Below are 13,682 nucleotides of genomic sequence, written 5' to 3'. Positions count from 1 at the left end.
AGAAAGGGCTATTTTTTTTTATAATATAATATACATGTATGTGTAGCGTGAATAAAACAAAATACCTACGTTTCTTTTATATTATGTTTAGTATTTATAGAAACAATATCCGTGGTTAACATATATCTTAAATCAACACATATCTAAATTAATAATTTCAATTAACCAATCACAAGTTATAATTTCTCTAGATGTATTAAAGCAACACATATCTAAATTAATATGTACTTTTTGATTTTTAATCACCAATTAAAACTTTAACCCAATTTAAAAATAAATACGAGTAATAATTTATTGCATAATGTTTATTCAATAACAAAATATAACTAAAACTAAAAGGTTACAACATTATTAATACAAACTAATATTTTATATCAATATTTATCTTATATTATTAATTGTAATCAAACTAATTATATGATTATTGCTATTAATAATTGTAAATTTGTAATCAACTTCTTTTTAAAGTATATTTTTACATTAAAGTATAAGTATTTTTTTGTTTCGTATTTTAATTCTTATATTGATAATGTTATAAAATCCATGTATTTAACACGGGTCTAAAATCTAGTAATAATAAATTAAATTTTTTATAATAACGTCATTAATAGTAATAGTAAAATATGATTAGATACGATTATATTGTTACTTAAAAAGGTAATTTTATATCGAAGATGGTTAATAGGATATGTATGTTATCAATACTATCTAATAAAACAAACCACCCCTTTTTTTCCTTTAAACTTTCTAATGTTGAAAAACCAAAAATACTCTTCTCCTTTATTCATTAATTTAAATATCTTTATCTAATATACCTATAATACCTTAATGAAATAATTTACAGTATAAATCCTCCAACACTTAAAATAACTATAATACCACATTTAACATCAATTACTTTTACATTCGGCACTATCGTGGCCCTCATCACCATCTCCACCGCCGCCCCTACTATCGTCACCACCACCACCTCCACCATTACTACCTCCATCGTTGCTGCATTGTGCAGGCATAAGTCTAGTATCTTTATGTAGTGGCAACATAAAATTGAATATAGATTCTAATTATTGAAAAATAATGATATTATTATTTAAAATGGTTTTTTTAATGTATATGGTTCATATGACATCTTTGGTATCTTTGTATAGTGACAATGCAAAATTAAATATAGTTAAACATATTTAAAATAAACAAATTAACTCCCATCCTGATTTTGACAATGTATAAAAAAGGTTAAGTATATTTTATATATTACTATTCAATTGGGTCGTTATACTTTTGATTATTAAAGTCATGTGATATTTGTATATAAAATTATGTAAGTTTTAATATAAATTATTTATAAATTTAAAATTCATAAAAGAATACAATGATTCAAATTATGTTTGAAAAAAGTAGTTGTATCTTTTAAGCAAAGTTGTTTGCTAGAGCTTTTATTTTTAGAATTGTTTGGTATGGTAGTTGTAGTTGTAATTTTAAGAGGAAATTTTGTGTACTTTTAATGATTAAAAGTTTCGTCGAAAAGCTAAAGCTCCTGAAACGCTATTTCAAAAAGTCTTTTATTTTGGAGCATTTTCTTTTAAATAAAAGCTAAAGCTAGTTGCATCCAAACAAAACTTTTAACACATTAGGAACTTTTGATTCAAAATTAAAAGCTTAAACCCTCCAAAAAGATTTGAAAAGCTCTTATCAAACATAGCCTTCAAATGTTACAGTTATAATATAAAAGAAATCTTCCCTTTATTGATTCTTAAATTAAATAACTTTTTATTAGAAGAGGTTAACCATTAAAATATATAATAATAATAATAAGATGATTAAATTTGATACTTCCTTTACTTGAGTTTCCCATCACAACCAGTAAGATTAGCATGACCCCTGCGTGAAGATGACATGCACAAATCGAGAAATGGTCTAAATTTTTACATCGTATATTATGTTTTCTCTGTATAATTTCGAATAAGGGTTTTATTTGTTGTCTTGATTCATATTCTAGTTTCTATATAGATTTCATATATTCGATTATATCGTCTTTATATAATCATTCTTGTAATCAACATTTCCAAAAAAGTTTTGACAAAAGCTTTGAGAGTTTAAAAAGAAAAAAAAATCATAAAAATGAAACCCTTGTATTGTTAATAGTGAACCAAAAAGTAAAACAAAACCCTTAAATTAAACAAAAATATCTAAAAAATTCGATGTTTGTTTAGATTGTGTAGATTGATGATTAATTAACACGTGTTATGAACTTTTTAGAAAGATGGAACCTTCATATGTATTGATGATATCATTGAACTTTTATTAATATCTCCTAATGTTTTGATATCATAAATCTTGAAATTATGTCGAGGAATATGAGGAATTATTATTTTTTAATCTATTGTTTTGACTTTTGATTATTTAGGTATATCAAAGTGTTATAAAATATTAATAAATAAACGGAGAGGCATTAAAACTTGAAAGGAAACGTACTAAGTTTTTTCTTTTTTAAAGAAAGCAATAATATAAATTTTACAAATAATAAAAGAATTAATGAATTGAAAAGGGATAAAGTATATTCAACATGTATAAAAGGAAGCTAAATCAAAAAGATAATCTCACGGATAGAAATCAATTGTCTTTATCAAGGCTTTGACTTAATTAAAAAAGAATTGAAGTTGCTGGTTTATAATTATTGAGAGATGTATATCCCAAAAATGCCCTTTTCCTTTTTGTTTTATATTAATAATGTTGAGTTTAATTACAACAATGCCATTAAATATTTTAGCCATTAATCAAATTATTTAATGGTCAAGATTGATTTTAAAGAGTTCTTAAAGGGTCTCACTTTTTTTGAGGTTCTCAAAATAATTTTTATATATATATAGAGGAAAATTATATTTAGTACAAGGGATTGAAAAAGTACAAAAAGTACAAGGTATTTCCTTCTTCTTCTTCCTTCCATCTCCGACCACCACCACCACCATGATCATCTCCGAATATCACCATGATCCTCCGGCGACGACGACCATCTCCGACGAGACTTACACATGTGTAAGTAACTTACACATGTGTAAGTACAACTTTTTTAGCATTTTAGGGTTTAAAATTTCTAGGTTTTTTCCTTCACGAGACAACCACCACCAGCCACCATCATCTCCGACCACCTCAACCATGGCACCGACGCCGGCATCAAGGGCTTCACTCGTACCGTAGCAAACCGTCACCATCTCTTGGATCACCGCCCATCAAATCCATACGATTCCCATATGTGTCCCTTGATGGTCAGCTTAGAACGGATGAGGGCCTTTGGCCCGTACCGTATCCACCCGAAAACGAACCTGATTCTCGCCGGAAAGTTAACTTACACATGTGTAAGTCTCGTCGGAGATGGTCGCCGTCGCCGGAGGATCATGGTGGTGGTCAGAGATGATCATGGTGGTGGTGGTCGAGAATGGAAGTAACAAGCATGTGTAAGTTAACCCACCCCTATATATATATATATAATATGTATCCTTACTTTATAAAAACAGACTTATAATACATATTTCTTTCCAAATGAAATTTACATAAAAGAACGATCGAAATCGCAAAAACGCATAATCGTAAAATTTAGCAGATATTTTTATACATTTCTATTTATTAATTTGTTTAAAATAATAAAAGATATTTATATGTATAATTTCGTTCTCAAATTTTACACAAGTTTATAATTAATCTCTGAAAAGATGTTATTAGATTTTCTAATACAACTATATATATATACACACACATATATGTGGATGGTAATATAAGGTTGTCGGGTATATAAGCTTAGGTATGGAACATTCACATACTAATTTTTAAACCATAAAATTCATGGAGGCCTAAGCATTTATTCATTAAACAAGAAATAATAAAATATTAGTATGTGAGAAGTTCCACACCTAAGATTAGGTGTTGGACAACCTTAGATTTCGTTTTTTATTAGTATGTGAGGAGTTACAAAGAGAAGGTTCTTAAAGGTAGAAGGGAAAGAATGATCGTTTTTTATTTTTTTTAGCTTGTTTTTTTTTATAACTTTTTTTAATTTTTTCAATCCTTTTTTAATTAACTCAATCCATTAAAAAAATTTAATTAAAAAAAAAATATATAACCCGAGTTAGTGAGTTATACATGTAAGGGTACGGTACGGGCTTCGCCCTTAAGAATATTAATAAAGGGTAGCTGGTGGAAGTGATAAGTCATAGAGGGTGAGAGGTCATAGGGGTGATCGGTGATGGGGTAATCTACCTAATGGGTTTCGCCCTTAGTTATCATGGCTCCGTCATAGACTCAGAGGCTTCGCCAATAGCTTACAGGCTACGCCCTTTGAAAAAAAATTATGTGTAAATTTTTTTATATGGAATTAGTAATTTAAAGAGAGAATGAAAAAAGTGAAAAAAAGAAAAAAAAAAGTTCAAAAAACCAAGCTAAAAAAAATAAAAAAACGAATCTTCTCTCTCTTCTCTCCTTAAGGTGCTTTCTCATTTGATCTCTATTATATATATATAGTAATAAACTAAAACAGGATTGATATTTTCCTTTATCGACACGTGGTGCTTTATTTAAACGACATGTGTCATTTTAAATCTAATTTATCTTATTGTTTAGATATCATAAAAATAGTTAAAACACTAAATTAGTTAATATATAGATATAGATATCTTTATCAAATAGTTATCTACTGATGTGCTAAATCGAGTTTAAAATTATAGAGTAGAAATACCGAAAAACTCACTACTACACACTATCGGGCAATGGATCCGTTCGTATGCAATATAGTTAAACGGTAAGTCCGTGTTCGTTCTTGGGGATTGGTTTAATCTAGTTGTATAGTAAAATGATTTTGAAAACAAGGTGTTGCTCAAATTCTCACTCTGACAAATAAATTAAAATGAATTTAAAAGACAAAACTCATAAAAGTAAGAGAAAGTTTCAGATAATATAAATAAAGACCATCCACCTTGAATTTACTAGACTTCAAACATGATTGCATTCAATTAAGACCAAATTCATTTGAGTTGAAAAGATAATCGCAAAAGGTTTAAGATGCTCACGTGGTACCACCAACCGTGAATAAGTTACCCGATTACCTAAGTTGCTAGTTAAATTACCCAAGCCCGTACCACCAATGCTTTGACAACCTTACAAGCTATTAGTTTGTTTGACTATCGAATTAACAATCATGCCTATGTGAAGATAACGTGGTACCACCAACCGTTATAAAACACGTTGACAAAATGATAAATTTTATTAAAGGGATAACTACAGAAAATAGAAAGCACATTTCGACCAATTCACAAAAATAGCAGTGACCTTTAAAAGTTTTGCTTTTTAGAAATGAACTTTCATTTATTATCGAAAATAGCAACATTTGACACGTGCACATGGTGACGTGGACATTTTTTGATTACGTGGCATTTTTTAATGACGTGGCGTTGTTCTTTATTTATTACTATTTAATTTTTTTTATCAGTCATGTCATTTTCCAAAAAAAAATAATATGGTTCCGTTTCAGTTTCGGTTCCGGCAAGGTATTTTTTCTCGTCATTATATTCTGAAGCTGATTTCAGTTTCTTTTCATTGATTTTTGTTGAGTCTCTTCCATTTTCAAGCATTGAGAAGCTGTGTATGAAGATCATAAAGAAGACATATATCTATATCTTCTTCGTCTATTTCGAGATTTAAAATCTCTAAAATTAGATGCCAAAACATCTTTGTTTTCGTCAGAGAGAGATCATGGGAATATTTAGGTAAAACGAGAGTTTCATAGGCCGGATTTGGTTTGTTTAAGAAGAGTTTGTCTGCGGATGAGATAGATCCAGATGACGAAGGTCCAGAGGTGTTCTCGAACAAACTGTCAACGGTTTCTAAGTTAGTTGAAGAAATTGAAGAAAAAACCATCTCCACATCCAACACTGACGAGGTGTTGAAGTAATCCGACTATAAATTAGAGTTCACTGCTATTTTCGTAAATTGTTCGAAAGGTCCTTTCTATTTTCTGTGTTATAAAGAATGCCACATCATTAAAAAATGCCACGTAATTAAAAGATGTCCACGTGTCAAATGTTGCTATTTCCGGTAATAAATGAAAGTTCATTTCTAAAAAACAAAACTTTTAAAAGTCACTACTATTTTCGTGAATTGGTCGAAAGGTGCTTTCAGTTTTCTGCAATTATCCCTTTATTAAAATGATATTCACTATCATACCATTAACTAGTGATAATTGCCTATAAACAAACAATAATTTGAAAATCACATATGCATCCAAGTAGTACCACTAACGAATAACACACATGCCACCAATATCATATTAATATATAAAAAGGAATTAAATCATCAAGATCTCGGCACAACGATAATTGAAAACAACTCTTTGAGTTAAAAATATAGCAATCACATCATTTGTCGAATTTCATCAAGGTGGATGATTAAACGTTTAGCCACTCATGATGAATTTAAAATAACAATTAAAATTAAAGAAGAACATGATGTAGCAATTGTTTGAGAAATAGAAATTGCAAGACAATAAAAGTAGATACGATCTAGATAGGTGCTCGTGAATCTTCAATTAATCGTAGGAAGAAATTCTTCTTTTAATCCTTGAAATAACCCCTTGTAGAGCAGCTCCTAGAAAGAATTTTGATAACTTTTGAAATTAGGTTTTATTTTCTATTTATACCTCTTCAAAACTGCTGCAGAAAATCGGCCAAACCCTTCAGATCTCGTGTGTTTGATCAAATAATCGCACTATGACTCAACCGGAGGTGTGAGCTGGGTTGTGGGTGTTGAACGGCGTTTCCATTATGGTCAGAGGGTCCGAGAGACCGCTTTACGCCGGATGGTTTGATGGCTAGGTCGATTCGTTCGACTTAGGATTTATTCAGAGGATGAATAAACCGTATGTTAGGATTTTGGAATTATGTAAAAGACTTATTCATAAGTCGAATAAGTTGTTAGGGTTTATAAGTCGATTTGTGCTCGACTTAAGGGTTTTTGAATGATTAGAATGAATATGCCGTGAGGTTCCTCCTCTATTTATATAGAGGGTGGATAACTTGGAGAGGAGGCTAAGAGAATTAGGGTAAATCTCTTCCTCCTTTGTAAATATCTTGTTTCATTCTTGAGGAGATTTGTGGTAATCTTGTCACCTAATTATGTCCGAGTATATCAGAGCTTCGATATATATTCAATAGATTAATTTGCAGAATAGATTATATCCGTCCTTTATTGTATATCTCCTCGGAGCTCGGTATTTATTACCTTCGGAGCTCCGGGATGATTATATCAATCGGAGGTTAGGCTCCGTTATGGGTTTACTTGTACGAAGGTAACTTCATTCGTTGCTTCTGCTTCGGGTACGGAGCTAGAGCTCCGTATGAGTATATCATCACCGTGCACTCACTGCCGCGCAGTGGGCGAGTGATGCCCCCACTGCGACGCAGTCTAATATCTCTGACTTGGGCAAGTTTGACTTTAGGACCATTGCGGCGCAATGAGACTTGGTGTCTCCCACTGCGACGCAGTCCAGATATTCTGATCAAATTGCTAATTTCTTGAGGACCACTGCGGTGCAGTGGCTCATGCTTTCCCACACTGCGTCGCAGTCCAAACTAACTGATCCGAGCTACCTTTTCTTCGACTTGTAAACTTGCCAAAATCCTCTATCTTCTCAACTGAAACAACTCTCAATCTAATGAATCGATACCTTGACCAAAAATCGTCTGAAAATGTGTCAAATGAACGCGTAACCTGCTAAGAGCCTGAAATCACTAACAAACACCATAAACGCGCCAAATGCACATAAAATCGACTTAAAACACTTAATAAAATGGTCAATAACGATGTGGGCGATATAAAATGGTCATATCAAATCCCCCCACACTTGAGCATTGCTTGTCCTCAAGCAAATCTGAAATTTAAGAAAAAGCATTCCTTGGCAATGAGGCTATAGAAACAAGTGACGAGTATAAAAAAGAAGCAACTCCAAGCATGTCAATGACAAAAGTTGGGTGAAGCAGTTTTAATCTTAAATGAAAACCCGAAATGTTTGACCATACCTGAACAATCCGCAAGCCACGATATTATTTTACTCCAACGAACTTACTTTTGGGGTTGAATATATATGTGAAGAATCACTCATAGCTCGATCATGATGTATACTATTTTAACATAGGCTCGAACTAGGATCATAGTTTCACCCACGCGGTGCAAGCACCAAGCACATCGTCAATATAGGCATAAAGGACGGTTCTATAGTTAAGCTAAGGCTATATATGTGGATATGTACAATGGAATATGGGGAATTTAGGTTAGAGGTGAAAAGGGATAATCAAAAGTATAAGATATATATGAAAAATGTACAAAATAGTCTAATCAAACCCTATACCATTGATTGCAAACAAACCACCAACCCATAAGATGTCATCCCGCGTATACACCTCCAAAATCACCAAGCAAAAACCCGACACCATTGTGGTGTATCAACTTCAAACAACTTATAATCAACCAAATCTTCCATTAATAATGATACAACTAAACTTCTAGACATATAAAAATGAGAAATACCCACTAGTAGCCCAAGTTCTCTCTTTTCTCTCTTATTTTTTATTTTTTTTATTTTTAGCATCATTACCACAAAACTAACAAAACCCACAACTTAATTCGTTAATTAAAACCCTAAAAATTAAAAATCAAAAGTTAAAGAAATTACAAAGAAAAATCAAGAAAACTTACTTCTTTTCCCATGGAGATGATGATAGATGATAATCTAAGAGAAAAGAGGAAGAAAATTTGCAAGATTGAAGTGAAACTAAGGGAAAAATTCGGAGGTCTTGGGAATTGGTTGCAAGAGAAAAGAGAGAAAGAAGATAGAATTTTGAATGGTGAAAAAAAATACTCCCTTTTTGACTAACTTATTGACCCCGCTCCTGGTTGACTGGTCAACACGCCTACTGCGGCGCAGTGGGCTTCGGTCTCCCCCAGTGCGGCGCAGTGGGGCGTTTTTCACTCGCGGGACAGAGTGAAAATGACAAGTCTTACCATAGAGCAACCGGCATGGTGTAGTGCCAATCGGTGTCTTATAGGCTATCTTAAACGCCCACAAGGCGTCATCTAACTTCTTTGACCAAACCTTGGGATTATCTACAACAGTTTTCTCTAAGATTCTTCTTAAAGCCCTATTGGTATTTTCCACTTGACCACTGGTGTGTGGGTGATACGAGGTAGAAAAATGATGAACAACACCATATCTCTTCATGACCTTGGCTAATTGGTGATTTGCAAAATGGGTTCCTCGGTCACTAATTAAGGCTCTGGGGCAACTAAATCGACTAAACACCTGTTTAAGGAAATCAATGACTACCCTCGCATCATTCGTGGGCAAAGCCTTGGCTTTGGCCCATTTAGACACGTAGTCAACAGCAACAAAAATATATTGGAACTTGTTAGACGGTAAGAATGGTCCCATGAAGTCTATACCCCAAATATCAAATACCTCGCATACCTGAATGCTTTGTTGTGGCATATCATCTCGCTTAGTGATGCTTCATTGTCTCTGGCATATGTCACAAGTCTCTACCAAAGTTTGAGCCTCATTAAAGATTGTAGGCCAATAGAAACCTCCATCAAACACTTTTGTACTTGTAACTAAAGGACCGTGATGACCTTCAGTTGGTCCATAGTGACAAGCATCTAGAATCTCCCTTGTCTCAGCTCCAGCTACACATCTTCTCACCATACCATCTGCACAAACACGAAACAAATATGGACTATCCCAAAAATAGTGCTTAACATCCGATATGAGCTTCTTCTTTTGCTGGGACGTGAAAACATTCGGTATCTCACCTGCAACCAAATAATTAGCTAAATCTGCAAACCAAGGAACTTCATCAGAGTTAGAAATATACATTAAAGATTCATCAGGGAAGTGGTCATTGATCTCCCCATCTCGAAGTTTCTCCTGGTCGGGTCCTCCAAACGGCTCAAATGGTCGGCTGCCAAGTTTTCAGCACCTTTCTTATCTTTAATCTCTATATCTAACTCTTGCAACAACAAAATCCAACGGATAAGTCTAGGCTTAGCATCTTGCTTCGAAAACAAGTACTTTAGGGCTGAATGGTCCGTGAAATAATTGGTCTTACTCAACACTAAATAGGATCTAAACTTATCAAAGGCAAAGGCCACGGCAAGCAACTCCTTTTTTGTAGTGGTATAATTTTGCTGAGCGGGGTTCAAGGTCTTACTAGCAAAGTATACCACGGCATTATTACTTGCATCACACATCAACTCGAATGGTAATTCCCAATCCGAACCAACCATGACAGGAGAATTAGTCAACTTCTCCTTTAAAACCTGAAAAGCACTTAAACAAGCATCATCAAATACAAAAGGAACGTCCTTCTCCAACAAGTGGGTCATCGGACGGGTAATCTTAGAAAAATCTTTAATGAAACGGCGATAAAAACCGGCATGTCCAAGAAAACTTCTTACACCTTTCACATTGGAAGGCAGTGGTAATTTGGCTATAACATCTATCTTAGCCCTATCAACTTCAATCCCGGCCTTAGACACTTTATGTCCTAAAACAATACCCTCGGTCACCATGAAGTGACACTTTTCCCAATTCAAAACAAGGTGTGCCCTCTCACACCGTTCTAACATCCTTTCTAAATTATGAAAGCAAGTATGAAAAGAGTCCCCGAAAATCGAGAAATGATCCATGGAGACCTCCATGGAGGTTTCAAGCATGTCCTCGAATATAGCTATCATGCACCTTTGGAAGGTGCCAGGGGCATTACACAAGCCAAACGGCATTCGCCGGTAAGAAAAAGTACCAAATGGGCATGTGAAGGTGGTCTTTTCTTGGTCTTTGGGATCAATGGGTCTTTGGAAGTACCCTGAGTAAGCTTACGGTAATCAATACAAACACGCCAACCCGTAATAGTCCTAGTGGCCAAAAGTTTTTTATTCTCATTTTCAACAACTGTCATGCCACCCTTTTGGGGCACACAGTGGACAAGATTTACCCAAGCACTATCAGTAATAGGGAAAATGATCCCTGCATCTAACAACTTAATTACCTCTTTCTTTACAACCTCTTTCATGTTAGGATTAAGCCACCTTTGTCTCTGGACAACGGGCTTAACATCATCAACAAAATCTATATTATGTTGGCAAAATTTTGGACTAATACCTAGGATATCTGTGGTATTAGACAAAAGACAAAAGACAAAAGACAATCCTTATGGGCAAAAGCCCGCTTATGGGCAAAGCCCGCTTATGGGCTCGAAGCACAGACAAAAGACAATCCTTCTCGTCACTCGAGAGCAAGGACGAGATAATAACGGGTAAAGAAGATTCACCTGACAAATAAGCATACTCCAAATGGGTAGGTAATGGCTTAAGCTCTAGATCAGTAGGTGGTACATCAACAGAATTCGGTACCCTTGAACTTCAATCAGCAACAACCTCCTCAAAACTCTCATCCATTAGAGGTGTCTCATCCAAGCTAAGTGCCATAAGCTCTGCAAACAATTCCTCATCATCAATATCTCCAGCTCCTAAGCAAGTAATCTCCACATTTCCAACATCGGTCTCCATTCGTTCCTGAAATTCTCGGTCTAAAGCATCATCAATAATGTTAATCCTGATACAAGACTCATCAGTAGAGTAAGAATGCTTAATAGACCTTTCAACATTAAAACAATCCTATCGATACCCACACCAAGAAATTTCCTTATCTTTCACACGGATGATAGCATCCGCGGTATTAAGGAATGTTCTTCCAAGAATAAGGGGTACCTTCGTATCTTCCTCCATTTCGAGGATAACGAAGTCAACTAGAAACACAATATGGCCTACCCGGATAGTCATGTTTTCAGCAATCCCAATGGGATACTGAAAAGAACGGTGAGCTAGTCTAATACTCATACGGGTATGTCTTAAAACACCTGAATCCAACTTACTCCAAACCGAGTAAGGCATCGAATTAATGCTAGCACCTAAATCAGCAAGTGCCTTACAAGTCAGGGTACGAATAGTGCAAGTAATAAGGAAACTCCCTGGATCTTCAATCTTTGGTGGAATTTGGTTCTGCAAGATAGCAGAACACTCAGCATTAAGATATGTAGCTTTCACCTCATCCATCTTCCCTTTATCCGTTACAAGCTCCTTAATGAACTTGGCATAATTCGGCATCCCCTGAATCAAATCAACTAAAGGAACATTAATGTGAACATTCTTAATCATATTCACAAACTTGTCATACTGTTCCTTCAACTTTGCTTTCTTGAACCGCTGTGGAAATGGAATTTTTGGCTTATATGGCTTAACCTCGGGTCCCACAGCCGGTTTTTGAGATGTGACCGGAGTCTTCACGGTCGAATTATCTTCCATCTCATTTTCCTCATCAACATCAGCATCATCATTACCTAAATCCTGCACATCTGAAACAACAACATTAGGCATAGTGGGAGGGTCATAGGATCTACTTGTGCGAGTGGTAATAGCCTTGGCTTGCTCCTGACGAACTGGAGGTGGAGTGTACTTCTGTCCATTGTTAGGACCTTGATTCTACCCCTGACTAAACTGAGGCCTGGGATTCTGCTGAGTATTGCTAGGCAAAGCACCTTGAGGCCTAGAAAGAGCAGCCATCCTACTCTCGAGATCCTTAAAATTCACACATTAATTCTTCATATTGATCTCCACTTTACCATCAATCCTATCCAACCTTTCCCTTATTGCCTTAGTGTCATCCCTGATCATCTGAATACTAGTGTTGGTCTCTTTCTGATTGCTCACCAACTGCTTCATCATCTCTCTCAACTCGGCATTAGGATCATTAGTAGAAGAAGAAGATCCTGATTCTTGGCCTTGCTGAGTCTTCTGTTGTGGCTGATTTTGATAGTTTTTCCTTTGCCATCTATTACCTGAAAAACGAGCATTATTAGTAGGAAAATAAGAGTTGTAAGAAGTGTTACCGGAAGGCCGGTTCTGGAAACCGGTGTTGCGCTGGAAGCTTCTTTGTGGTTGATTCTGAATATAGTTTGCATCCTCGCGCCCCCGATTGGGACAATCCTCAGAATAATGCATATCACCACAATGGTCACAACCATCCGCTAGAACTTTAACATCCTTCTCAAGAGCTCCAAATCTAGCCTCTTGAGATGCAAAACCTTTATCCATGCGCGAAGACAACGCCTGAATCTCTCTAATCACCCCAGAATCATTGCTAGCCTCAGTCCTTGCAACTTTACCTTCCTTAGCACCTCTATTCATCCTTCTCTCATTCTTCAAAAACCTTTCATCATCCATAGTTGCATTGTCCTTTGCCATGGCTTCCAAAATTTCAAAACCTTCATTGGGTGTAATTTTATTGAAACTCCCACCGAAGGCATAACCCAACTCTCTCTTAAACTTCTTATACAAACCATCAAAGAACAACTCAACATATTGCTCTTTGGTCAAGTTATGGCCCGGGAAATTCCTTAACATTTCTTGAAACAGATTCATGCATCTACAACATCCTCTCCATGATCTTGCTCAAAGGACCTAATCAAATTTTCCAACCTTCTTTGAGTTCTAATTGAGTAAAACTCACCTATGAAAGCTTCCTTTAGTTGATCCCAAGTAGTGATTGAATTCTCCGGAAGATCATTAAACCAATCAAGTGCATCTCCAAT

General features: G+C 35.0%; 1 protein-coding gene and 1 pseudogene across 1 annotated transcript; one reads left to right on the top strand and one right to left on the bottom strand.

Annotated features, from left to right (window-relative positions):
• Positions 1 to 1,861: 1,861 nt before the first annotated feature.
• On the top strand, positions 1,862 to 1,924 carry LOC122609589 (annotated as a pseudogene).
• Positions 1,925 to 9,547: 7,623 nt separating this feature from the next.
• Positions 9,548 to 11,105, bottom strand: LOC122609117. Its single transcript, XM_043782178.1, has 4 exons — positions 10,775 to 11,105; positions 10,492 to 10,667; positions 9,981 to 10,353; positions 9,548 to 9,870 (listed from the first exon to the last, which is right to left on the bottom strand). The coding sequence occupies exons 1-4, from the start codon at positions 11,103 to 11,105 to the stop codon at positions 9,548 to 9,550; spliced, it is 1,203 nt and encodes a 400-aa protein (XP_043638113.1).
• Between the last annotated feature and the right edge of the window lie 2,577 nt (positions 11,106 to 13,682).

Source organism: Erigeron canadensis, chromosome 7 (genome assembly GCF_010389155.1).
Source record: "Erigeron canadensis isolate Cc75 chromosome 7, C_canadensis_v1, whole genome shotgun sequence".
In the NCBI taxonomy this organism is placed as follows: domain Eukaryota; kingdom Viridiplantae; phylum Streptophyta; class Magnoliopsida; order Asterales; family Asteraceae; genus Erigeron; species Erigeron canadensis.
This window is presented reverse-complemented; position numbering and strand designations above follow the sequence as displayed.